Genomic DNA, 26,958 nt, shown 5'->3' with positions numbered 1-26,958 from the left:
TAGAGACAACAGAGTTAATTGGCAAAATCTATTCCTGGGGCAAAGTAAATTCTGGGGCTATCCCCAGCATTTCTTTCTGTGTGGGGAAAGACTGGAGTCTCAGCCTCTCCAGCAAGGCTGTGAGGTACTGAATGGTTCCGGTGCCACCGTGACAAAGCTTCCAAAGCACACACACCTGAACTCCCATCAGTGCCTGGAACACCAGCATCTCCAGGTCTGCCCCGTATATCAGATGGAAGAGAAACTCCAGGTGCTCCTGGCAGGCCAGGCAGTCCCATAGGACCAGGGGGACCTAGAAAAAGAAACACAAAGTGAGGGTCAACCAAAAGTCTTCATGGATCTTCACAGACACTGACAGAAGCAGTGGCTAGGGAGCATTTATATTGAGAACAAAGAGACATCTCACTACAGGAGGGGAAACAACACATACTGTGCTGTTCAGGAGAGATATAGATACTTTCAGAACTGTGCAACTGTTTCTCAAAATACAGAGCAAATCACAGATTTCACATTTGCCTGTCAAGCTTCTAACCACCTTTGAGGCTTCAGGAATTGTCTTTGGTAGTTCTGCTGACCATGCAACCCATTAACCTCAGCTGCAATACATCCTACTTTCAGAATATCAGTATTTACCCATGTCTCCTGATGAGCCTTTTGGTCCAGGGAATCCTGCAGCTCCTCTTCCCAAGCCTGGAGAGCCTTCTTCACCCTTTGTACCTGGGAGGCCTGCAGGTCCTTTCAGTCCAGCTTCACTCAGACCTAATTAAACATGGTTAACAAATATAAGAGAGCCCATTATTGACTGCTGAATAGCAGTCAAATTATTACACAAAATGAGTGGTGATTTTAAACATAGCCATTTATTACTGTCTCTGCTGTTTTCAGTAGAGCAGCTGGAATTGGTGATTTGGTGCCTCACATGTTACTCTGGTTGTGCAGAGTGAATTTAAACAATCTGTGAGTTGCTGAGAGAAAAGCATATGACTGTTCTGGTCTCCCCACAAGCTCTTGCACAAGAATGGGAACTCAGCAGTCCTGTGACAGGATCTGCTGCCAGATGTATGCTGTGCCTCTCACTAGGACAGACCAGACTCAAGCTTCTGGTCTTTAAATAACCTTGTGGGCTTCATGCTGCAACACAGGGAGGGAGTTCAGTTTGCACAGACTGCTGCAGAATGCACACAGGCACATGTGGTGCAGGACAGAGGCTCCCTGAAAAGCTGCAGGGAGATGTTCAGAATGCCACTCTGGAAAGAGTATACACTAAAAGTAGCTCTCTCAGGAAAATTGTGAGGGATCTATATGCTGCAAATCATTGCTTTCTGATAATGTTTTAAACAAAGAAAACACAGGTTTGAGTTGTACACGTGAAGTCTAGCCATTTTCATGCATAAAACAGCTGCCATAAATTTTAGATGCTACTTTACAACATGACTGTAACTAAACAAGTCTTTTTGGTAAGGTCTTTCTTCACTTCTTTACTTTAGTAAAACCCTGTTTGCAACACAAAACTGCATTCCATTTCATATGATTCAAAATATGAAAGAGTCCAGCAAAAGCTCCCTAAAAGCAGAATCTGGAAACAAATAAAAGAAATCAGCTTCTGATTTTATTGATGCTTTCCTTGAGCTCCATATAATGGAGGGCTCTGAAAAGCAGTACAGAAACATTTCATTGCTAAGTCCAATTCAAAGCAAGCATTTGGTGCTGCCCTGCTCAAATCAAGCATCCATTAGAAAGAGTTTTATGATTTCATTCCATTAGTTTTCCAGAAGTGACACAATCCTTCAGGAATTCAAGGAGAACCATCACCAGAAAAGCCTCCTTGACTCCACAAGCTGCATCCTGTTCTTACTGACATTGAAGAAGAATTAGTTCATGCACATTCAGTATCCTGAGGTTTTTCTTCAGGTCATAATTAAAGCCAGAACTGGGTAAAATAGGGGAATTTTGTGGGAAACATTGCTCTCATGGTGGATCAGTTATATATTTCCCTAGCTATCACACTTCTACTACACGTTTCCTTTACCTGGTGTTCCAGGAGACCCTTTTGTGCCTGGCAAGCCATTCAGACCATTTAAACCAGGAAATCCATGAAAGCCTGAGGAGACATTTGGAACACACAAGTGAGCAAATGGGCAAACAATCTAGTTAGGTGGAAATGCATAAGATGGCTCATGGGGAATACAACACATAACCTGACCCATGGGAGCACAGTACATAAAGCTGTAAAGGCTTCCTTCACACAAGTGCCCTTCACAGAAACTCTTCCCACTGCTCTCTCCATGAACACCCATTAGTGATTCAAACCAAGGGAAAGCCCCTCCCTTTCCAGCCCTTCCTCTGCTCATTCCTAGCAGCTGGTGCCTGCAGAAGGTTGCCAAGAGGGAGCTCTTTCCCACGCACAGCTGGCCGGTCACACTCTGCCTGCCCGAGACACTTGGCCAAAACACTGCTTTTCTGACCCAAATTCTCCTTCCATGTGCAAGATTACACATCTACCTTTAGGTCCCACTGTTCCACGAGCTCCAGGGAATCCAACAGATCCTGGCTGTCCTGGGGGTCCTGGTGGGCCAGGGGCTCCTCTCAGCCCAGCATTTCCAGGGATTCCTAAAAGAAAGTAGAAAAATATTCCTGTACTACACATCACGTCCAGGCTGAAACAGCTCGCAGCTCCATCTTACAGCTTCTGTTCCTGCACTTAAGTCCTAAGATGGGTGAATAAACTACTATTTAAATAAAGCAAAATCATATCCAAATCTCTCCTCATATCACCATTAGCATCACATTTATCAAACTATTTGATGGGGCTATTTTTAATCATAGCAGTGACGTTCTTCATCATCCACTAAGTAACACATGAACAGTTCACACACAAATAGCTAATTAAATTAGGTTTTTTTCAAATAAAACATTTTAATAACAATTTTCATTTTTCTCCAACCTTTGATCTTGATAACCATTTGGGAATCTACTTGCTAATTACCCCACAACCCAAAGACACTTGTAGCCATTCATCTGGATAGGTGGCTCTAGAGAGGGAACAGACAAAAACGTTGCAATGAAAGAGCTGTGAAGAAGCTGCTACTGCTTTTATCTAACTGAGATCTTCCCTATTTGTTAATGGGATTCCTTTGGGTTTCAGTGTTGCAGGATTCACCATATTTGACCAGCAGGACATTTGACATTACACTACTGTCAAAGAAAATTCCCATTTTCTTGCCAAACTTCTTGTTTAAGCCTCAGCTGAGACAGACCAAGCAGGGCTAAGGAAGCATCAAGGTGAGGTTGTCATAGTCACAACATGAGCTGCAGAACTTAGGTGCTCAGTCCAGTACCTGCTGGTCCTTCTTGGCCAAGATCTCCTGGGCTGCCTTTGGGTCCATTCACCCCAGTGTTTCCTGGATAGCCTGGTTCACCCTTGAGTCCTTCTCTCCCTCTCTCTCCTAAAAGGATATAAACATACCAGTCAAACTGGAGGAAGGCATGAAGAGGGTGAGAACATGGTATGCTGAGGTTGCAGCACTTGTGTTTGCTCAGCCATTGCCTGGGCCCTGGGCTGGACTCCCAGGGTGCCAATGCCAGTGCAAGTTCACTCCTCAAGAAGTGAAGTGAATCCAGCATTAGAACTGGGCTGGGCTCAGATGTGTTCATTATCATCCAGATTTGTGCCCCACCTGGATTGCAAACTCCTCAAATCTCACTTTCAGGATTACAAAAATACCCAAATTTGGCAATGCCAACCTATTTAGTCTCTAGAATTTTGTATTCTTGAAGTGAGCAACCAAGGCCTACTTTACCTGGAAACCCTGGATCTCCTCTCTCTCCTTTTGGTCCAGCAATGCCAGGAACACCAACAGACTCTCCCCGTTCACCTGGAAAAGGAAGGAAAGGCCATCCTGTCATTGACTGTGGACATCAGTTTCCAGGGCTTGTTTAAGAAAACAAACCTTGCTATATTTCAAATTCATGGTGCAAACAAAGACAATAGCAAATTATGCACCTAAGTCTGACAATGCTTATACCCATCAATGGATGCAGATCCACTCGTGCAAATGCACAAGACAGAAATTTACAGGTAATTCCACAACATCCTGCACTTTTGACACGAGGAGATGAGAGAAAAGGGTGCTTCTTGCACTGTCCAACAGGCCTCACACAGTGCTGTGGCCAAACCTTCAGAGGACCATAAAGTATTTAGGTTTGGTATAGGTCTTGTCTGAAACAAGCCTCTTACAAGGGGATATGTGCTAGAGCCTGTCACTGGAGAGCAATGGACACTTCCAGAACACTGCTTATTCCTTTGTGTCATTAATATTAGGACTGTGTATAATGAAAGACCATACACACTGTGAAAGATTTTTTACCCTTCGGACCAGGAAGGCCAATAGGTCCTGGGAATCCAAGTGTTCCTGTGGTGCCATCTGAACCCTGAAAGAAACCAACCCAACCAAAATTAATCTTTGCTTTTTATTCTTGCTGTTCCAAGCTTGGGTCATGTGGAATAACAGAACACAAAGGTGTAGCACGAAACACTACGTAAAATGCCATTTAACGGTATGAGCCAAACAAAAACAATCTGGAAGTTTTGTAAGGAAAAATTCTGACAGGTTCTGCTGCTGTGGTATAGGAGTATCAATTAGAACACAAGGTTTTCCAAAGAGCACCCAGAGAAGATGATGATACTTAAGAAGGTATTTACCCTCTCTCCTGGCATTCCTGGAAATCCCATGATACCATGTGCACCCTTCTGTCCTGGCAGGCCAGGCTGTCCAGGTGGACCAGGGAAGCCTGGGTCACCATGAAGACCTCTCTCTTTGCTTGGTGACCCAACTGGACCAGGGAGACCAGGCTGTCCACGACTTCCTGGGATTCCTTTATCACCTGGGTAATACAGAAGAGTGGGATTTCTTTCAATAATACAGACATCCAGCTCATTTGGGTCAGTTGACCTGTTACCCTAATCTCCCCTAAAGAGGAAGAAGGGATGGCATTAGATCTACAGAACAGAACTCCAAAGGAAAACTGTTTTCTCAAAATTCAGAACTGCCATATGCACATCTTGCTAGAATGGGAATGGCAGAACAGAAAACAGTAGCACTGTAGGCACTGCCAAAAAGACAGACCATGCTCCACTGATAACTAGCCCAGATACTGAACAACTGATACTGGCAAATAACTGCAATGTTGTGAAATACCTCTAGGTCCTGGGAATCCTCCAAGTCCAGCTAATCCAGGATCTCCTTTGTCTCCTTTGATTTGCAGTGCCTGTTCTGAAGTCCCAAGAACAGGAAGACCAGGTGGACCTATATCACCTCTGTCACCTGAAGAAATAAAAAGTCATGAAATCTTCTTGCAAAATAATCGAGCAGAGAAAAACAGAACTTCCATGTCTCCAGATGCAAATTCATTACTACTCTTTGGTAAACAGGCCAAAGTATTGAAAAAATAGAAGATTACAATATTTAGAAGAATAATACCAGACACAGACATCTCAGAATTGCCTCCTAAGTCCCTCTGCTGCACAGCCAGCAAAAGCCATTCAGCTTTTCTCACCTTTTTGACCTTGAAGTCCCACAACTCCTGGACTTCCTTTTCCTCCAGCTGTGCCAGGAGTTCCTTTAAACCCATTCACTCCAGGGACACCAGGCAGTCCAGGCATGCCAGGGAAGCCAAGCAGACCAGAAGACCCTTTCTCACCTGCATAGAAATGTTGAGAATTAAAAAGGGACTATCAGTCTATCCTGGAACACTGCACATCCACCCTGGGACAGGGAGAGGCTGCCTGGGTCTGGCCAATCACCCAAATCTGGGTACTTAAGCACATGGCACAGCGCTGTCACTTCTGTCACAGGTCTCCACTCACAATACTTTCAACCAGCACTTCTCAGTTCACCTCTGAGAGCCTGGTCCCGCTTCCAGTGGAGATCAAACACAATCAATTTCCAAGAGAACAACATGCAGTTCCACAACTCTGTTGCTTTGTGTTATTCTCCAGGTAACCAACTACTGTATTGGTGCTTAAAGATCACATTGTTTGTAATTTTTTACTTCCCATTTGATTTGTGCTTGATTCTCTCCCTTCTTTCTATAAATTTCATTCACTCTTCATTTCTTCAATTTTCTTGTCCATTTTGATTTACATAATCCTTTGTCCACAAGGACCTAAGACCTTTAAGATAGATTTCCTTAGGAACATTATTGATAATTAAATCCATAATTTGTATCTTGGCAGCAAAACAAATGCATCCCAACACTAGCTGGGGATTCATTCCCTTCCATCAAGTTGGGCCTAAAATCAGGATCAGCAAGTGTTGTAGATGTCGGCGAACCCAATGGGAAGAATGATGATGTCTAACTCCATTTCAGAAGGCTGAATGATTTCTTTATTATAATTATGTTACAATACATTAATATGCTATATAAAAGAGGATACTAAATACTACATGCTACTTTCTCTAACTATCATATCTCACTCCTCACAACTCGTGACCCTGTTCTCCAGAGCCCAGCCACAGGTGGATCCGATTGGCCATCAGGCCCAAACAATCCACCATGGTCCAACAAAGTGCTCACTCTGGGTAAACAATTCTCCAAACACATTCCACAAGAGAAAAACATGGAGCAGAAATAGAAATTATTTTCTCTTTCATTTCTCTCTGTGCACCTCAATAAAAAATCCTGAGAGAGAGAGAGAAATGTGCTTGCCACAAGCAAGGGTTTTTTTGTGGGCACAGCAATCTCAGGACTGAAACACCTACCTTTTGGCCCAGAGAAACCTGGATGTCCATCTTGACCAAAAGGCCCAGGTGGCCCTAACAATCCTCTTTCCCCAGGAGATCCTGGAGCACCATCAAGACCTGGGAAGCCTTTCATACCAGCAGGGCCTTGTGGTCCTACATCCCCAGCCACACCTTTGACTCCAGGAGGTCCTGAATCAATACAAGAAAGAACTCAATCGAGGATATTGCACAAAACTAGGACAGTTTGTGGCAGCTTCCCAAGCTCTTTAAACACAGCGTTGTTTTTAATGACAAATGGCACCTTATGGCACATGCAGCCTACTAGAAGGCATAAAGCTTAGAACTGCAAAAGCATTAGTCATCTAATAATAAAATACCTACAAGGAGGGTTACTGCCTACATCACTACACAACTGGCAAGAGTGAAACCCCTTATTTCGACCACCAGACACTGACCTGTAGTGCACAGTCTTACCTTCATCATCAAGGCAGCCAAGACAGAATGGGGAGCATCATTAATGCCAGCTTCTGCTCCCTACCCCATGGTCTGGGTGAACCAGAGATCAATCAGCTAGACAGGCTTGTTTTCCTAAGTTCTTGTTTCACCTTGGTAGTTGAGCTGTACTTCTCAAGAGCCAATTGCTCACTACAGGAACAAGCTGATTGTGCTCTCACAAAACCAATATCATATGCACTATTTTGCCTCTAAATGTTTCTAGCTGAAGCTTTGTAATGGTTTACAATTTTAAACAAAGGCTCAAACCATTGAAAACAGAATGCTCAGATCCAAAATAATGAAGAGAAGGAAAACTCAGGTGGCTTCTGAAAAATTACATTTGCTGCAGTAGCAGTCAATATTCAAGCTCTGTTGCACTCAGGGCTTTGTGCTACAAACCAGCAGTTTTTTAAGCAGATCAAAGAGCTGCCTTATTTAAGAAGACAAAGAAAACATACACACTTAAAATCTCTGCATATTAATGATTTCCTTACAGGCTTGAGACTTTGTTACTGTCTGAGCATTCTCATTACAGTGGTTCTTTGCCTTCTGCTTTGATTAGCAATGATAAGGGGTATCACCTATGGTCAATGCAATTCTTGTAGCATTAAAAGCTGGGTTGTTAGTCCATGAGCTTTTATGCTACACTGCATTTTCTCACCTTGACAGCCTATGTGAAGAACCCATAACCAAACAGTGTGACATCAGAAATGGAGAGTTGATGATAAATGGAATAGAAACATGGTGAAGGAAAAAACAGACAAAATATGTAAACAGAAAGAACCAGGCTACAAAAGAAATTAATGATTCAGGGAGACAACAGCTGCAAAAAAACTTAGTTATTTGGAGCTTATCATCCTAGCAATGGGAGGTTTTTAAAAACAGTTGAAGAAAATCCAAATATGGCATAATGACCATAAATGTGAAACAACAGAGAGGCAGAAGGAATGTTAACATTAAAATTTAAAAAAATTAAAAACTCTATAATTTTCATGTCAAGTGATGTTACTGCTTTCATTCATTTGTTGCCACTGTGCTTCAGCACTTCATTCTACATCAGAAGAGCACTTTTATGTCTCAGACCATCATCTACCAATTCCCAGGTCTCTCTTTGCTGGGTTCTCAAATCTTTCATATACTGTTATGAAACACTTTAGTCAGTGCAGCTTTACAGATATCACTATACTCAAGTGGTGGGGATTTTTTTCCTCTGAAAAAAAATGAGTGAAGGAAAATAAAGCACCCTTCTGCCCCAGCAAAGAGAAAGACAGGGAAGACAAGTGCTCGTCCTGATAAAGACAACAACTTTTCAATCTAAATCACATTTCAAGCAACCTCACACAATAGAAATTAATTGTCATGAAAAAGGGAAATGAAGATTAGTCAATGATACAGCCAACACATAAGAGCAAAGATGTTAAAAACATCATGACATTTAAGATGTTTTCTTCCATCTTTCTGCTGTACTTTCTGCAGTATTGGGGTAACATTTCCCAGCAGGAATTGCCCAGCAGTCAGTGTCAACAGGCTCAAATGGAGGTAGAAGCTCACTCCAAGCAAATCCCAAACTTCTCCCACACTTCAACACCACAGAGCACAGCTCAGCTACTTGTCTTCATTTGAAAACACCACATACCTGGTGCTCCTGCAAGGCCAGCTGACCCCAAGGGTCCTGGTTTTCCCTTAATGCCAAAAGGGCCTCCAGGGCCAGGAGGACCCCGCAATCCAGGGACACCTGAATATCCTGGATGACCCTGTTCACCTTTAACACCCAGGAGGCCTGGTCTTCCATCCAGCCCTGGAAACAGAGAGATAGGAGTTTACAGAACAAATAAAGCAAAATTCACATTTTAAATTGAAAAGTGAGTTTTGATAAAAGCCTTTGAATTGCATTAGATTCTAACAGAAAACCAGCAAATCACCATCTATGAGCAGAAGAGTTGCATTATCTTAAAGTGACTGGAAAGAGGAAGGCTATTTGAAAGAAAAACAGTTTGATATTCCTGGATACAAGCAATATCAGTGCTTACCTTTTGGTCCTGGAAATCCAATATCACCTGTAAGCCCTTTATCACCTGGAAGTCCAGGTCGGCCACGCTCTCCCACAGTTCCACTCTCAGCACCAAATACATCTCCAAGAGCTCCTTTTATTCCACCTAAGCCTGAAGGACCCATTTTCCCAGGCAAACCATCTGTTCCATCCAGTCCTGGAAGTCCTTGTGAGCCTTGCTCTCCCCGAGGTCCAGGGAAGCCTTAAAGAGAAGATCCATAAGAGTCACTCAACAGAAGGACAGAATACTGCTTCCAATAGCATCTCAAATAAAATATACATTTAAAAAATTCCCATTAAAGAAAAAGTTGCTTGAGAAGTTGCAAAATATTTCAGTACTGAATTAGAAACAATAATCAGTGACAGAAAGACAAAACTGTTGAAAGGTTTAGGTTTTTTGGACCTTTTTTTTTCAAGAAAAGAATACTGTACAAGTGTGTAGTTGCAGCTATATAAAGCATTCCAAGCTTGGTTTCAATAGATGGTAGGTTAAGTAAAACCCCTAACCCTCATCACCTTTGCCTCTTGGTCTTTCTTTACATAACCATCAGAAATTCCTATGGCTAAAATGAGTCCAAGCACAGTGTACCTTCACCAGAGTACCACAGGGCTTAAAATAAGTGTTACACTAAATTTGTGGCTAACCTAAACTGGAACAAAGTACGTGACAGTGGTCTCTGGAGAAACAAACTTTTGACTGTTCTCTTTTCTCCCAGTAGTGATACAGTGTTACAGGCAGGTGGTAAACATCCTGAATATTTCCTTTGTTTTCTCCTAAGCTGCAATCACTTGCTTGCATTTGTAAGGAACATAATGGAACACTCAGTGGAGCATTATGAATGTATGAGGCAGAAGTAGCCAAGAAGGCCAGAAAACTCTTTTGATAAAGTATTGTACACATTAATCAGACAATAAAAAGAACTCCAGCAACTTCCCTCTTACCAGGTTCCCCTTGCAAGCCTATTATTCCTGGAGACCCAGGCTGTCCTTTAGACCCATGTAACCCAGGTTGGCCTGGAATGCCAGAAAAGCCTTTGCTGCCTTTGGGACCTATGGGTAAAAAATATATTAATAATATCAAGAAACAAATAGCAGAAGACAAAAACAGGGCACAACAAAAGAGGTTCAAATCTTTTCTGCAAAGCTGGTGCTGGATACACAATTTAAGCTAAATAAAGTCTCAAAGCTATAGCTGTTCATGAGCTACATAAACACAGAAGCAGAAGGTTTGTGTTCAAGGCTACATGAAAGCTAAAAAATGGTGCAGTGAATATGATCCTCCATGGGATTTAGGCCTAGTCACTTTGGGGAAAAAAAGGACATTGTTCTGCCAGTTAACCCTCTGGAATAACTATTGCTTGGAGGAGGATTAATTGGGAGGTATTATCTTTGACAAATAAGTGCTGCTTGGCAGTCAGTCAGTGCATTACATCACCTTGTGTCCCTACCTGGCAGTCCTGGAAAGCCGGGAGTCCCTGGGGGCCCGTATGCTCCAGGAACTATGCAGGGCAAGGTGATACCTACAACAAAGAAACACTGAGGTTGTATCCTATCTCTGCCAGTTTAAGCCAGTGATACTACATTATTGCCTTTATCTTCATTTTCTTATTAAATTGTAGTTCTGACTTGGGATCTCTTCACCGGTTTGCTTTCAAACTAGTACAAAGTCACAGACTCTTTAAATGTTTTTCCTAATTTTCACAATAAGGCCTTTCAATCTGGAAAAATAAGGAATTATTATTTTTTCTACCCACATACATTTCTTTAATATTAGATGAAATTTATTACATCAAAGGATGTTATGTATTTTAATATATGCAAATTATTTCCTAGTATGGGAGGAAAGGTGCACTCACAAGTTTTCTTACACATCTCTATGGAGGTGCAAACTGAACTGGTTAATGATTTTAATTATTTACTCCCTTTCCCACATATTCTGACTATAAATACCCTCCTATACAAAGGACTGTTCATTGTTCCCAAAGCTTTCATGTAGAACTCATAATAAGCTGGCTTCTGATGTGCTCTGCAGAATAAATGGAGTTCACATCATCCACAGAGCATTTTACTTTTACTTATCTCACAGTGCAACTTTAATTTAGCAGATTCTGTAGGAGAAAATTTACTGAACAAATGTGTAAGCATTCACAACTAGGAATTAGTAAAGCTTTTAGCATTTAGCATGTGACTTGAATTGGAAAAAAAGCTTATGCAGACTATCCCTGGGGGACATTACTGCTGCATCAATACAATGGACATCTCCTCCCATAACAACAAGGCAGCATGACACTGGTGTGAGGTACTATCCCCATCCAGCACCTCTGGCAACCTCCTGATGCTGCCCTGGCCTTGCTCTCACCACCCTCTGGGTCTGAGACTCCTCTGCCAACTCCTCTCACTGTGGTGGTCTTACCACCAAGGGCTTTGAGCTCAGAGCATCACTTTATCAGTCCAGAAATGCATGCCACTATATTATGCCTGCAAATACATTACTAGCTCTGCATTATTGACACAGACAGAATTACAAACCTAGAAGCCCATGTATACACAGCATGCTACATAAACTGAAAATCAGCAGTGACAAAGAAAAAGTACTGTTTACCTTAAGTTATATTTAAATGGCTGACAGGGAATCAAGACACTGGGACCAGCTTTTTGCAGTCATTTTGTAATGAAAACATTTTCCATAAATGTTTAGACATGAATTTCCATGTCACTAAATTTGAGAACGAGCATAAAACATCATATATGAAGTATTATCAAACCCATATTTACTTACTGTATCACTTGTCATTAGGGTATGCTTTAGGTGCATATAATTACACACCAACTGAGCCAAACTATAGTACCTCAGGAAGCAAACAGAGCCCAGAGCTGGTTGCACAAGTCTTAACTGAACTCCCTACCTGACTGTCTTGACAACCTCTTATTCATCCACACCTGTTCATTCATACAATGTATTACCATTTCTTCTTTTTAAAAAATCTGGGGCTCTTATTTCAATAATAGCAATAGTTATGAAAACTGAATCAGACACCTCAGATATCAATGAATTATTATTTTTATTAGGACAATGATTTCGGTGTTTTCAAAAACCTCATTTTATCACTCTTCCTAACTCCCTTTGGTATAAAATGGCTCTCCAGCAATAGTCAGGGAGTAGGTCCATCTAATACTCTTAGTATTTCAGCAATGCTTGAGTATTTATTGCTTATTATCTGTATCCTCCTGAACATGAGAAATCTGTGAGAAATGTGAAGCCTGGTGAGCCCACAGATGAGTTTCAATTAATTTAAAGAGCAGCCTTTAGCCTAATGCAATCTTCTGGCCTGGCCACAGGCACAGTAGTAAATTGAGGACCATCTGACTTGCAGCTTTACCTTTTTTAAACTAATACCTACCTGGAGGGCCTGGAAGACCTGCTTGTCCTGGAAACCCATCCATTCCACTGTCACCTGGTGGTCCACGAACTCCACTGGAGCCTGGGTATCCAATGCCAGGAGAACCAGTTTCTCCTCGATGGCCCTTGGAGCCAGGTAATCCTGGCAGACCTTTTTCACCTGGGAAACCCAGCCCACCATCACCCTGTGCACAGCAAAGACAATTACAGCTGAAAGTCAAAGGGATGCAGAAAGAATATCCACCACTATAATTTTTAAAAGTGTGTAAGAGTTTGGTTGGTTCTGTGCAAGGCTCAGGTGAGCCTGAAAAGATATATAGAACCCACTGTAAATTATCCATCTTTATTTTAAAATGCAGCAATACTTGGTGACTATTATAAAGAATATTTCATGTTGTATTTGTCAAAATGCAAATACTACAGATTCTGAAAGACATTTACTTTCTCTTTAATTGGTAAGATTTGGGTGTGATTTTTTTATTTCAAGGTGGTCTTTTTATGTCAAGATTTCACTCATAATAATGTCTTTTGTCTTTTAGAACTCAACACAGAACAGCATTATGGTCTACTAAGTTTATCTTTTAATAGAGGCATTAGGAATGCCAATTATTAATCCTGACCAAGACAAATTTGTGCTCAGGGACTGTGAGCTTTTTATGTATTTGAAGATTTACTACAGGGTTAATCAGGACTAGTTTGCCAGGCCTGGCTGTTTTCTCTGCTCCTTATTCCAGTTCTGAAGCACTGCTGCTAAGTTAATCTGAACTTACTGGAGGGCCTGGTGGGCCTGGCAAGCCTGGAAGTCCATCCCTGCCCGGAGTTCCTGGGATGCCTGAAGGTCCTCTGGGTGCTGTCACACCACGGTCCCCACGAGCACCTTTGACAGTTGCATAGGATGGATCCCCTTTTTCTCCCTTAAGGCCTGGAGGTCCTTGCTGACCAGCTGAAGCCTACAGACCAACAGATAAAGGAAAGGTACATGCAGAGAAAAGGCTTTGTTTCTTAAAAATGTCATACAAAGACAGGACACAATGACCAGATCAGAAAATCTCCAGAGGGTTTCCTATTGTATACATTGACTTGGGAGGGGAAAGAGGTTTGTTTGTTTTCAGCTGTTTGTGCTGTCACTACAGTTCCACAGTGGCAAGCCAAACCTTGGTAATAGGGACAGCAATCTGGAAACATTACATTAATCATGATATAATGACATGCAAGTAATGAAACTTCTTCCCTATTGCTTGGTGTGCTGCACTTACTGACACTGATAGAGATCCTCTGAAGACAAATGGCTAGTAACTTTATGGACTATGATTTTCAAAAGTAAATACTTGCAATGAGCAATGCTCAGCACTTTGGAAAATCCTATTTGTTATGGTCACTGTTTGATAAAAAACAGAGCTCAACTCTCATTGATGTATTTAGCATACAGCAGTTAGGAAGCAGACTTCATCTGTGGTGCACAGTTTTTATAGCTATGAGCAATGATGTGGAAAGATCTCCCTGACTGATTTTTCAGATCTTCTCTCCATGTACATGTACAACTGCTTCCCCAGCCAGCCCTCAATTAGGAAGAGCCCTGGGTCTAATCCATGTATGTCTACTTCCAAGAAGTCCTGGGATGAATAACTCCTACTGCTTTTCTCTTGACTGATGAATGTGCAGTTCTCAGAATTTAAGAACCATTTGTTCTCCCATTTTTACAGCCGATAGTATTTCTACTTTCAGTTTCTTTACACAGATCAGTTTCTAGGTTGATATATTTTTTAAAACCAAACAAATAGAAGCAATTATGGGAAAAAAAAAAAAAAAAAAGTGTTCTTTCATTACATTGAAGACCAGCAATTGCACCTGGCCACAATTCACAATAACCAACACAAACTCTTCCTGCCTTACCGGAGGGCCGCGCAGTCCTGGTGCTCCCACAGAGCCTGGGTCTCCACCAAGGCCCTTGGCACCAGGTACACCAGGGCTGCCTGACAGACCTGGTGGGCCTGAGATGCCTTTTAGGCCAGCTCTTGTAACTCCTCCATCACAAGCACAATCACCTGCCTCTCCTGGAAAATAGTCAACACTCTAAAATGAGTTTCATTTGGATAAAGACCCTTTTCAGTTGCAAGCAGTATTTGATTCAATGAAGACAAAGCCATTCTCATATTATTTGATTTTATGCCTCCTCTGCTCAAGTGATGTGAATGGCAAGCAAGTGGAGCTCAGGTTTTCTCCAGTTTAATTTCCATGCAATACCCATCACCAAATAACCATGTGTGGCACAAACTTCAGCACTTCTAGACCTCTTGCCAAAGGTTTAAACTTTCCTAAACAGATGGGTTTAGGGGAGTTTTAGGGAGGTCTTGTGCATTTTTAAAGAGATGGTTATCAGAGAAAACAAATCCGTACTCCCCCTCACAGTAGGTTACAATGACCCCCTGAATTGTTACTGGTCATGGACCCAAACAATCACCAAGCACAGTGATATCTGTGTCATCATGGCTTTTGATGCTGGTTCTGTCACACACTAAGACCCAAATTCTCATGATTTTTAGCACAGGGGAGAATAAAATTAAGTTTTCTGCCATTTACATTTCTGTCATTTTTGTCTATTGCAAAAAGCAGTGAATAAGATTTTATTTCTAAGTCTCAAGGCTTTAAAGGATAACTAACTTAGGTAATTTTCTGTGTATGATATGTTGATCAGCTTATTTGCCTGAGCAGAATAAGAAGAAGAAATAGGATTTTACTGACAGTGCTGGGCAGAGCTCTGTCTAAATCGCAAAAGCCGTTGGCTCCTTCAACCCCTCCTGTGATTTGTCATAACGACACAAGTCATCCCTTAGGATATTAACCACATGTAAATATCTTTCAGCCCAATGACAGCTGAAAAGCTCTCTCAAAACAAGAGTCACTTACCTTTGTAGCCCTTTGGACCCAAAGCTCCTGGCAGCCCTCTTTGCCCAGGCTCCCCTGGGGCCCCAGTCCTTCCACTCAGGATTATCACTGGGGAGAATGAAGGGCCTATATGCAGAAAGAAGGCAAGGAAAAGCCATGAGAAGGCTGATCTCCAGCTCAGTATTACTGACTTACAAAATCAGTGATGCAACTAGCACCAGACAAAACTGCAACTGTGGATGTAACACAAGGAGATGGATCTTGGTTGGTACCACCCACAGTAGTTCTGCAGTTCTCTGCCACGTTTGCTTCCAGCTCTTCATACAGAAAAGCAAAAGTTCTCACAGTGTGGATGCAACAGAGTTTCATTACTCTGCCACTGCACTTTTTCACAGATTAACCAGCTGACCAAAGAACTCACCAAACTGTGGACAGGTAGTGTAAAGAATGGTAAATGACTTTCATTCAGTGGTTGCAGCTCAGGAAAGACTAAAGGGTAAAGGGGTTAAGGGGACTTTCCCTGTCCCTCACTTCATGACTGAAGGATTGCTGTCTACATCTCTTTACATGCTGAATGGAATGAAACATAAGTTGACGGAAACAGCAGCAGAAAGAGATCAAACATAATCTAAAACTACACTGTCTGCAAACCCTTCCCCTCTGGGACAACAGTAAGATGGAGTGCTGACCAGCACCGTCTGATGCTCCATGGAAACAAACTGCAGCTATCAGCTAAACACAGCCACAGGAGCTTCACAGACTCTGCAGAAAAGTGAGCCAGATTTGACTAGCAAACAGTTATTGATGAGAGAACTCTTGTTTCTTCTCCACAGGAAACCATTTTATTACAGACCATGCTCACTGGCTCCATCACTGGAGTGTCCCCTGTTCTGAAGGGTTGGCACTCAAAAAAAAACAGCTTATGGCAGAATGGTAAAACACAGTTTTGTAAATTCAGCCCTGATCCTGTAAAACTCAGTTTCTGAGGAAAACAAAACAATGCCCAATAATTTAACCCAGACATCCATGCAAATGAACATGTAAAAACAAAATCCTATTTCCTTAGGTCTGAAAATGTCTCTTCAGACATCCTATCTGACTCCTGGTACCCAAACTACCTGCTCACAAGACAGACATTCATCTCAGGTGTTCATAAGGATCATGGTCTATTCTTTACCTAAGCCAACAGGAAACTAGCCTAGACCTTCAGAGTCCTTGGTATCATAAACTGTGTCTACACAACTTTGTGCTTCAGTCTCTCAGGCTACCATGGTCAACAATAATTAGGTCTATTGTCTAACTTTATAGGAGTGTCAACTCATATATATAAGTTTGTGAGCTACAATCACAATGAGGTGTCAGTCAAACATGTACAATTTACAGATGAATAATCCCTGCTGGCAAAGAACTAAATATATAAATGATTATTTATCCTATTTCACTCTGAATCTAATACAAAAATAGATGTAAAAATTCTACATACGTGGTGAACCAGGCAATCCTGGTGCCCCTGGCAGACCTGGTAATCCACCTCTGCCAGGAGGGCCTGGTATTCCAATTGTTGCTCTTCCTGGTTCTCCCACTTCACCCTTCACTCCTGGAATACCTGGAGACCCTCCAGGGCCCATTCCATCTAGACAATAATGACACAATGAGCAGTTCTCCAGCAGCAAACACATTGAAGTATTTTTAATGTTAAGATAATTACCTTTGTACCCTGAACTGTAATCACGTTAGTACAGAACAATTCATATTTTACACCAAGGAAAAAGTACTAATTGGAGGGACCAACTAGCTCCCATTTACACACTCTTTTGGTGATCCAAAAAACTTCACAGCACTGCTCTTAAGTCCCTACGATCAATCAGACAATTAACTATGTAAGACTGAGGGGGGTTTATTTTCTGATTTTCTTGGTAGTTCCTAGTCTCTGGATTATTACAGGTTAGAATTTCCCAGATGACATTCAAGTAAAACAAAAACTTTTGAATGAGATCTTGGATGGGAAAAATAGGTTGCACACCCAATGGGTTTATCAAGCCAATCTGTTAGCTCTTTATTGCAAATATAAAAAGTCATTAAAAATTTTCAAAAATATTCATTATAATTTAAAAGGTAGGAAAAGTTCTTCCAATCAGGAATTCAAAATGGAAATCAAACCACAGCCTCCTGTGTACACTGCCACACCAAATATTCACACGTGAAGACTTACCTGGGCTGTAATAATTGTGGCACTAATTCTGCTCCCACCCAAGTCAACACAATTGGTTTCCCTATGTGCTATCCCTGCCTCCTATTTCTCAGACAGCAGCCTGCAAAACAGCCAGCTGAAGGAGAAGGGAAAGGCTTCCTCCAATACCTTCACCATCTCCAGGCCACTACCCAGAAACTTCTCCACAAAACCCCCAGCAAACAGCCTGCCAAGAGCACTGGGAGCAGCTGCTTTACCTCTCTCCAGGCCTGGAAACCCTGGAGCCCCTGGAAGGCCTGGTAAACCAATGATCCCCTCATCTCCTGGAGGACCAGGTATTCCTGGGTTGCCAGGGTCACCTGGGGCACCTATTAGAGAAAGAGGAAAACAAGGAAGAAAATCTCATCAGAATTTCTGCTGAAATACTGTTCAATCAATTACTGTAGTGGCCACTGATCTCTCAGATAGCAAAGGCTGCCAAGCTGTGAGCAGGAAGTCTGTTAGTAAAAGTTAATAATATTGGGAAAAAATCCTCCTGAGCTGTTACAGAGGTTGTTCAAACTTGACTACATGTGAAGGAGAAAAAATAGGAGAGACCATGCAATGTTCCCTTACCTTTATGGCTTCAGAGACTGTTCTCATGCAGGCCTCAGTCAGCTGTGGCATTAATTAAGCTCATTTTTCTCAATAAAATTCTTACCTCATTGGACAACAACAGCAGAATGACATTTACAGCACCCTTTACCATGCAGCACCAGGAAGCCATTTTTCCTTGGTACAATGAAGTCAGATTGAAGTGTGTCTACAGAGCAGACACAGCACTTGCCCATGCTCACATACAGACTGTCTGTCCCAGGCAAGACATTTCATTCTGCCTTGAGATACATCATTCTGCAATGTGGGGATGAATGGCATTCTTTAAATTCTGAAGTTATAAACAAAGAACTAAATATATGTGTAGCCAAACAATACAGAAATAAAGAAAAAAATAACAAGGGATGGAAGAGACCCAATATACAATATGGGAAACTGTTAACATACAGTAAGAAAGAAAGTTGGATCAGAAAAAGTGTTTTATATGAGTTCCAAAACAAAATGGAAATGTGTACCTGAAATGACTACACCTTCCCTGTCAATAATGACAGGCGGACCTGGGGGACCGATGTCACCTAATTCACCCTGTGAAGAAAACAGATTCATAGCACACTCAGATGGGTGATGGAGAGCAGGCTGCTTGCCAGGAAGCAGACTGTATTATGGGACCAGTGTCTGCAGCCATCCACTGTAACCATCATTCTTCATCTTGCTGAAGAATTCACTTTGTTCTGCTATTCATAATCATCTGCTGTCCTGACTTACATCGTTCCTGTCTGATGAAACTGATGGCTGCTTCAGATAAGATGGCTGCTACTGACCAGCTATCCTCTGAAGGTCTCCAATTACCTCAGTAGGAAGCACAGACATGTATATACAATGTGTACTGGAAACCAGTTATGTCAGCACACTGACCAGTATCAGGTAGATAATATCTGTTCACTTCATGGTGAAAGCTGCTATGAGCTATCTCAGTTTTAAAAGCTTTCATCACTGCAGCTATCTGTTGCCTTGCAATACTGAATTTCAATAATAGAAGCTTACAGAGAAACGGATTCCTTAGCAAAATCATCCAGGTAGAACAAGCAAGTTGTGACAAACTGCAGTGTCATTCCTTCCTCTCACTGACACTCTCAAAGAGCAAAGAGTATCATATCCTCTTTGAAATCACAAGCACAAAATTTGACTGTTGTCCAAATTGCCATCATATTTATCACATAAACACCATGCAGTGAGCCAAGGCAGTGCACACTTGGTTGCTTCTTCTAGTAATACTTCTCTGTACAGAAACATCTAATACTACTTCTTCCATGTACTCTGCACAAAAAATCCCTTCAGTAGTTGCATTTTACAAGTCTGCAATCTTGGTAGCAGATCAGTGTTTCCACAGCAAACTACTAGCTAATCATTTTCCACTCAGTTTCCAGCTGTCTGACTGCCCAAATTGTAAGATACCCAGAAAATGTCTGCTATGCATCACCTATATTTAGTACAAGAAATTGAACAGTCTTGTCCATACTTGTAGATCTTGGCAACTGTCTTATCATCGACTTACTTCCACCTAATCTTGCCTCAATGGTCCAATAAATATGACATTGGTGTAAGGATAAAGGAGACCAGAAAGGCTATATCTACAATTCTAAGTTATGAAGTTCAATGATCAACATTGAAAAATTATTAAAATACCTGAGTGTTCATGGCTCAGCAACGACTCATTTTTGTGCTTAACAATAAAGTGAACAAGGAACTGAAACGTACTGAAAATGACAGTGATATAGGGGAAAACAGGAGGTTTGATTGGAGCAATGACAGTTATTTATTCATGTGAATGCCTTTGAAAAACCAATGCTTTAGTGAGAAGTTACCTTCATGCCTTCTACTCCATCCAGTCCTGGATAGCCTGGAACACCTGGATGGCCCTGCAAGACCCCACAAGGGAACAGTGACACACAGTGAGACAGTAAGTGGCATTATTTTTTAGCTGTGACATCTGCAGAGCCTGAACTCAAATCACAAACCAAATTCTTTGTCCTATGAAACATCTGAAGAAGAATTAAAGTAAGAGAAAACTCATGGCATCAATTTCTCATCACTCACAACATACCAGAGCTCCTTCAGGGCTCCTTGTGAAGATGGTGAGAACTCATGAGCAGGCTGAAGGTGTGCAAGTCAGGAGAAAACCTAGGAGTTCTCACAGAACTGTAGAAATGCTTGCAAAATTAAACATTATTTTCCTTGTCCCACACATATTGACCCCACTGTTTTCTCCTTCTAAAAAAAATTATTGGCACCAAAACATTTAAAGTAACACTGGAGATGCAGGATCTACTGATTTTGTACTTTCTACTTAGGTTAACTATTTCAATAAGGCAGGTATATTTATCCATCAGAGAACTTGAAGCCAAAATATAAGTAAGTCAGTAGATCTTAAGCAGTTTGAGGGCTTCTGTAACTCTTAAATACTATAAAAAAAAAAGAGAAGAAATTTCACCTTTCTCCCTGGAATTCCTTCAGATCCATCCGGTCCCAAAAGACCCTAGAACAGCAAAGACATTAACTTTTAGAGGCTCCATCCCAGCTTGATCAGGCTTCAAATATCTCTTCATCAAAGAATGAAAAGTTTAAATTTTCAAAAGGAGAAGCTACCACTGCCTTTCTTATCTCTCAATTATTAACAATAACAATGTAAAGAATTTAACAAAATAACTGATAAAAGCAGGCTTATCTTATTTAACTACTGTTTTTCTAATTGGCAGTTCAAGTTAAGGAAGTCACGGTGTCTCAACTTACTAGGAACTTATGTGTTACTTTATAATTACAAAACCAATAAATTTTAGTGCAGTGAAGACTTTCTAGCAGACAGCTTATTCTGCACACACAGAACAGAATGTCTTGGTCTGCCTGTTGCATAGGAGCACATCACTGCAGGGAATGAGTCTGTTGATGAAAGGCCCACTTCATGTGTTTGAGAAGGCATTTAAAGACTTGGTGAAGTTACCTACCCGGCCACCTGGTAAGCCAGGCACACCTTTTTCTCCTTTCTCTCCAACACCTCCAAAGCCCTGAGGAAAAATATCAACATTAAATCTATGTGATCTGTTTGGAATTGAACAGCACATCCCTAAGTAAAGGGAACACAAACCTATTTATACAAACAGTACAATAGCAAGACAAAGGGAGCTGACTGTTTCTGCTGGGACTACTTTGTCCCAGAAAGAAAAGCTCCTATCGATCAGACTTGGCAGTATGTGCAGTACAGTACCTGCTTTATTCCCCAAAACTTCTATCCATTTAAACCATGGCAGATATTTCAGTAGTAACTGCAAGTGACCCCATGTTTCAGACAGCAAAGACCTGCCAATGCTACTCTGTATTCTATTCTACATTGAGAAATTCTTTCAAGTCTCATTTCTTAACAGCAGCAGCTCAAGGGAATGCTCAGGGCACGCTTTTCCCTTCCAAAGCCCATGAATGACACAAAACTAGCATTTTCACACTCAACATATGGAAATATTTGGTGGCTTTCCCAGTCAGCAAGAAGTATCAAATCCAGAGATAGAACACCAGGATTTAATTTCAGCAAGAGTTACAGTAGTTAAGCAATTTCCAGGCTTAAGCCTTAAAATATCTTACAGTTGTGGTTAGGTTTGTACATATGTTCAATTTCATCAGCTTCAATGGGTCTCTTGTGGTGCATAAAGCTAAGCATGGAACATGTCCAGAAAGGCTAATAACAAACTGTGCTTCATGTACAGGTTTTTCTTGCACGTATTTCTCCTATGAACATCTGTACACAAAATAAACTGGCAAACAATTTATCTTATTAGTCAGAAGTTCCCAAAAATATTTATTCCCTAAACTTATTGTAACAACCTCTGTTTACAAAATGCTTTAAGCTGGGAAATAGCTCTCAAGAATTCAGGGGTAAATTGTTTTTCTTAATTCATATAGAGAAGATGCAACACCATACTGAGCTGATGAGCACTAATATTAAACAGCTCATTTTAACTGGGTGTATATGAAAAGAAAGATCTGCATGTGCTTTACAGCCTTAAAGTAAAATAACAAAATATATGTTTAGATATAATAAAAGGGAAAAAAACAGCATTTTAAAAATGTCTGTGGGACAAGGAACACTGCCATCAAGTGGCCATGCCACAGGTAGAGCTCCGAGCACGTCTGCAAACAGCAGGCTGCAGGCACTGAAATCTGGGCAGCTTTGCAAGTCTGTAGTAGGACAGCATTTTATTCTTTGTATCTACAGGACAAAAAACTATCACACTACAGTTACATTCTTCAAAAAGTCTTGTGAACACTCTTATCAGATTTTCAAAGTTCTCTGGTGCCTAGAAACTCTTGTAGAGGCCTTGTAGCTATTCAGAGGTTGCTGAACCATCTAACCCCTACTGGGCATGTGTTAAAAACACTCCTCTGTCCTCACCGGGATGCCAGGCAATCCTTGGTCTCCGGGGAATCCTTGAGGACCTGGCTCACCCTGACAAGGGGAAAGAGACAAACACAATAAATCACTGTGCCTGTGAAAGCAAGACCTTCCCTGTCCACCCAAAGCAAAGCTTTGCCCTTTGTTTGCCAGCGAGTGCCCTGGGTTTGTGCCACCATGTGCTGCATCAGAGGCTCTCAGCACAGAGCTTCCTCTGGCACTGCCTGGGAACTGCTGCTCTGCTGCCCACAGCTGCTACGAGCCAAACCAGGGGCATGTCATACCATCAGCTGTGCAACATGCACAGGGCCTCATGAAAGCAGCAAAACAGCACACGATGAGACAGCAATGCTTTCACAGCTCTGCTTACAACCTCCAGAGTGAGCCCAAAGCAATGGGGTTTGTCTGAGCCTCACCTCACACTCATGTAAACTGACCAAGTACAACAATCGTTCTCACACAGGGGCTCAGGCCAGCTCAGACTGGGCTCCTAAACCTGCCTGTATGAGTCCCAGATTAACTCAGTATGCCTAAATTTCATGTGTCTAGAGAATCTTCAACTCAATCTTAAACCACACAGCTTTCATAAAAACACTGATGACCTAAATTCACATCTCAGTAATAACAATGCAAAGGTGAAAAAAACCTGATTATTTCAGAGTAGTGTGCACTAAGGCAAAAGAGATAGAGCTTCCATTTATTTTTCTAAATTGATTTTTTTTTTGCTTCAGCTGACACAATCTCACAGGTTTAATAAAAACAAACTACAGTTCACTTATTTTTAGGTTTAATGACAAAAACCTTTAAATAGCTTCCAGATTTCTTCTTCTGAGTGTTGTGTATTCTCTAGTGGTCCACAATGCTCTGAGCTATGAATATTTTTATTCAATAACCATTTGACAGAATAAACTGGTACAGAAAATTATTTTGATTCGGAAGTATAACAGCTCTCACTGTTCAGTAATTTTGTTCATTCTTGAATGAAAGAGCATGGAGAGGGAGAGGGTTTGTAAACTTAATTTACAGACCTTTTCTCCTTGCTTCCCCTTTGGAAATCCCATGAATTCCAGTATTCCAGTGGATGGTGGGGGACCTGGAGGCCCAGGCAGCCCCACATCGCCCTGTAGACAAAAGGGGAAGATATTAACTTAGCAGAGCATGTTTGATTTTCTATGGAAATGCCCTAAAATCAGAAGAAAAAACACTTCAGTTATATCTCATGTATATAAATCTGTGTGCCTGAATGCTGGCATGGGACTTTGGTCATGGGAATCAAAAGATCAGATGGAAAATCAGGATGAACAAAATGCATCTGTTTCCAAAGCCTTGTGGATATAAAACATGACAAGAAAAAAAAAAAGGTTCAGCTATTGAACCAACAGGAAAACATTGCAAAAAAACTTTGGGGAGAAATATGAAAAAAAAAGAAGAGAAGGAACAATTAGAATTGTGGAAGGTGGAGAACCAATTTTAACATCAGCAGAATCAAGTCCCAGATTGAGAACTTGAAGAAGCCCCATTTTCCTACGTAAATTCTGACACAGACTGCAACAAACCCATGTAGGATAGGGAGACTATAAATTACACACCAGTTGACTCGAAGAATGTAATGAAAGCCAGGAAGAATGAAGTCATTGGAATAACTCAATACCACAGGTGATGGTGCAAAGAAACTGAGAAGTGGAGATTCAAAAGATGTCCAACGACCTCAGGTCTTGATTACCACGAAAATACTGCACTGACTTGAGATTTCCCCTTCTTCTTCACCCAGAAAAGGCTCCCATCCTTTTTAGTGTACCAACAAATAAGGAAGCAGCAAGATTCTTGAGTATTTGAACTGCCAGTCAGTCCAAGGGAAGAAGAGAAAAAGGAAAAGAAGAAAATGCTAGAATCTAGCCACTTTCTAGAGGACCAAGCTGCGATGGAATTCTGGAGTATTATTTCGTGCTCTTTCCATAATAAAACAAGTTTCACTTACCTTTTCTCCTTTCTCTCCTTGAAAGCCTAATCCCATGTTACCCTAGGAGAGGAAACGAACATGGATGAATGAATAATAAAACAACAGCAACAACACCACTCCTTATTATCTAAGCCCACAGCACTATTAAACCCCAAAAATTAGGTGTAAAAAAAAAACAGGAAAGGTAGCTACTTACTTTTGGACCTGGTGGCCCAGGGGGACCCACTGGACCCTAAATGTAAACAAGACAAAGATTTTATTCCTTTTGACTTAATTAGGATGCAAACAATTGGAGCAATGCTGGGATCTGCAGTGGTACCTGAACTTTCTTGCCTCCAAAGCAAAAGCAACACACGTGCTCTCAAGTCCTCACATCTCTAATAGTACAGCCCTTTGGCAGCGTTATTAATTGAGAGAAAACTTCAACTTAAACCAAACAAAAATGTAGTTTAGTTTTACCTTTGCCCAATAGAAATTCTCTTGTAGGATCTTGAAAAAGCAACTGTTACACATCTCATGGCAACAAGGGCTCCAAGCGTCAGAGATCAGCCTATTCCCCCTGGCCCTGGGATGAGGCAGTGCTCAGAACAGTGCAATAAGATGTTGGTGTTTGCACTGCAGAGCTCTGCTGGAGCCCTCCTTTGCTCCTCCGGATGCCCAGAGAGGAGCCTTTGCTCTTGTGATCAGATCAAAGTGACCCAAAACCAAGCATCCTATGCTGGAAGTCAGCTGTGCTCAGTTGTTTTCAGATGCACAGGCACTCTGGGTCATTGTCATGACACAAACAGAGACAAGGGAAAGAGAAGGGAAAACTGCCACCAGTTTGAACTCTTCTATCAACAAGTGCAACAGCTGAGGTCTCTTACCTGCAAACCTGGTAATCCTATAGGGCCTGCAGGACCTATTGGACCTGGAAAACCTTTTGGGCCCTATAAAAAGAACAGAAGACAAATAGAGGATGTGTAGAATTTACCCCAACAAAACTCCCAAAAGTGGGTCTCAGGAAACATTAAGTAATATCTCCTATGTTAAGAAAGCCAATTTAAAAATTACAGCAATTTATTTCATATTATTAGATGTACTTTGAAAATCCAAGTTACAGAGTTCAGTGGCAGAAGGGAGTTTGATTTGAAAAAGGAATAATGAAATAGGTAATAGGAAAAATTGGACTTCCTCTACTCATACCCTTACAAATCTAGAATTGCTTACACTACTGGTATCACACATGTAAATACACTTCCCACTAATCTGAAAAGGTCCCTTGAGAATCCATACCTGAAAATGGACCTACTAAATATTGTTTAAAATCATTATGCCCCATATTAAACAACTTACAGGAACTCCATCCAATCCAGGAAGACCATTTTCACCCTAAAAATCATAAATGCATATGTATAAATTACACCACATTATTGCAGCAAACTACAAGGAACATCAAGCTTTGTATAAATAGAAATATTTGCTGTTAGTTAATATTAGATCAAGTGCAAATGGGAAAATATCTTGAAATCTGTGCTTCTATATTTGAATTGGGTAATGGAGACCTCTAGAGAAATTGGAACCATTTTATTTATGTTTAACAAGAGAAAATAAAGTGGCGTTAAAAATATTAATTACAAAACCACTGAAAATACATTATAAAAACTCTTACTATATGATTGCTATAAAATGTGCAAAAGCATATCATCATAATATGAAATTATCTTCATTTCCTATAAATACAGATGTAAATTAATAAAGATCTATTTAACTTTTACAAACTTATGAATGTACATAATGTGGATAGAATTTTAGAAAGGTTCCTAATTTTGACCAGCAAAGTCAGTGTGAGAGGCCTTATATCACAGAGTGAATTTTTTAATATTTTCAATATTTAATGAAGCATGTATGTAAACCAAGAATGTGACTGATAAATTTCTAGTGCTTTCCTGTACAGGAAACACTGAGAGGCAGCTGGAACCTCACAGTAGAAGTTGTAACATGCACTGAACAGTAACAGGATGAGCAATGTCTCAGCATCCCAGTATGGGATGAACAAGATCTCTTCAAAGACCAAGCAATTCCAGGTTCTGAGAGCATTCTGTGCTATCATTAATGAAGTTATTACAAGGCCTTTTGCACAGCTCTGCTCTCAGACACCCAGGACTGACACCATGAACTTGCAGTATCAGCCCTGCAACCTGTAACATCAAGGAGTT

The 26,958-nt window shown here is 41.1% G+C and overlaps 1 protein-coding gene across 1 annotated transcript in view; it reads right to left on the bottom strand.

The window, feature by feature from the left end:
• The window catches only part of COL4A6 (collagen type IV alpha 6 chain), a 112,672-nt gene that overhangs the window by 5,391 nt on the left and 80,323 nt on the right, over nucleotides 1–26,958 (bottom strand). The window contains exons 8-38 of the mRNA XM_053990588.1: nucleotides 26,096–26,131; nucleotides 25,627–25,689; nucleotides 24,957–24,992; nucleotides 24,779–24,820; nucleotides 23,829–23,921; nucleotides 22,801–22,854; nucleotides 21,362–21,421; nucleotides 20,851–20,895; nucleotides 20,225–20,278; nucleotides 18,875–18,944; nucleotides 18,023–18,133; nucleotides 17,058–17,207; nucleotides 15,596–15,700; nucleotides 14,582–14,742; nucleotides 13,459–13,638; nucleotides 12,690–12,873; nucleotides 10,737–10,808; nucleotides 10,231–10,338; nucleotides 9,269–9,490; nucleotides 8,875–9,036; nucleotides 6,762–6,932; nucleotides 5,557–5,700; nucleotides 5,199–5,324; nucleotides 4,703–4,884; nucleotides 4,368–4,431; nucleotides 3,801–3,875; nucleotides 3,339–3,446; nucleotides 2,503–2,610; nucleotides 2,030–2,101; nucleotides 634–759; nucleotides 176–292 (exon numbers count right to left, since the gene is read on the bottom strand). Coding sequence (XP_053846563.1) covers nucleotides 176–292; nucleotides 634–759; nucleotides 2,030–2,101; nucleotides 2,503–2,610; nucleotides 3,339–3,446; nucleotides 3,801–3,875; nucleotides 4,368–4,431; nucleotides 4,703–4,884; nucleotides 5,199–5,324; nucleotides 5,557–5,700; nucleotides 6,762–6,932; nucleotides 8,875–9,036; nucleotides 9,269–9,490; nucleotides 10,231–10,338; nucleotides 10,737–10,808; nucleotides 12,690–12,873; nucleotides 13,459–13,638; nucleotides 14,582–14,742; nucleotides 15,596–15,700; nucleotides 17,058–17,207; nucleotides 18,023–18,133; nucleotides 18,875–18,944; nucleotides 20,225–20,278; nucleotides 20,851–20,895; nucleotides 21,362–21,421; nucleotides 22,801–22,854; nucleotides 23,829–23,921; nucleotides 24,779–24,820; nucleotides 24,957–24,992; nucleotides 25,627–25,689; nucleotides 26,096–26,131 — 3,301 coding nt within the window. The remainder of the gene's footprint in view (nucleotides 1–175; nucleotides 293–633; nucleotides 760–2,029; nucleotides 2,102–2,502; nucleotides 2,611–3,338; nucleotides 3,447–3,800; nucleotides 3,876–4,367; nucleotides 4,432–4,702; nucleotides 4,885–5,198; nucleotides 5,325–5,556; nucleotides 5,701–6,761; nucleotides 6,933–8,874; nucleotides 9,037–9,268; nucleotides 9,491–10,230; nucleotides 10,339–10,736; nucleotides 10,809–12,689; nucleotides 12,874–13,458; nucleotides 13,639–14,581; nucleotides 14,743–15,595; nucleotides 15,701–17,057; nucleotides 17,208–18,022; nucleotides 18,134–18,874; nucleotides 18,945–20,224; nucleotides 20,279–20,850; nucleotides 20,896–21,361; nucleotides 21,422–22,800; nucleotides 22,855–23,828; nucleotides 23,922–24,778; nucleotides 24,821–24,956; nucleotides 24,993–25,626; nucleotides 25,690–26,095; nucleotides 26,132–26,958) is intronic.

Source organism: Vidua macroura, chromosome 14 (assembly GCF_024509145.1).
Source record: "Vidua macroura isolate BioBank_ID:100142 chromosome 14, ASM2450914v1, whole genome shotgun sequence".
NCBI classification, from domain to species: Eukaryota; Metazoa; Chordata; class Aves; order Passeriformes; family Viduidae; genus Vidua; species Vidua macroura.
Note: the sequence above shows the minus strand (reverse complement) of the source record. Positions and strands in the feature narration are given on the sequence as shown.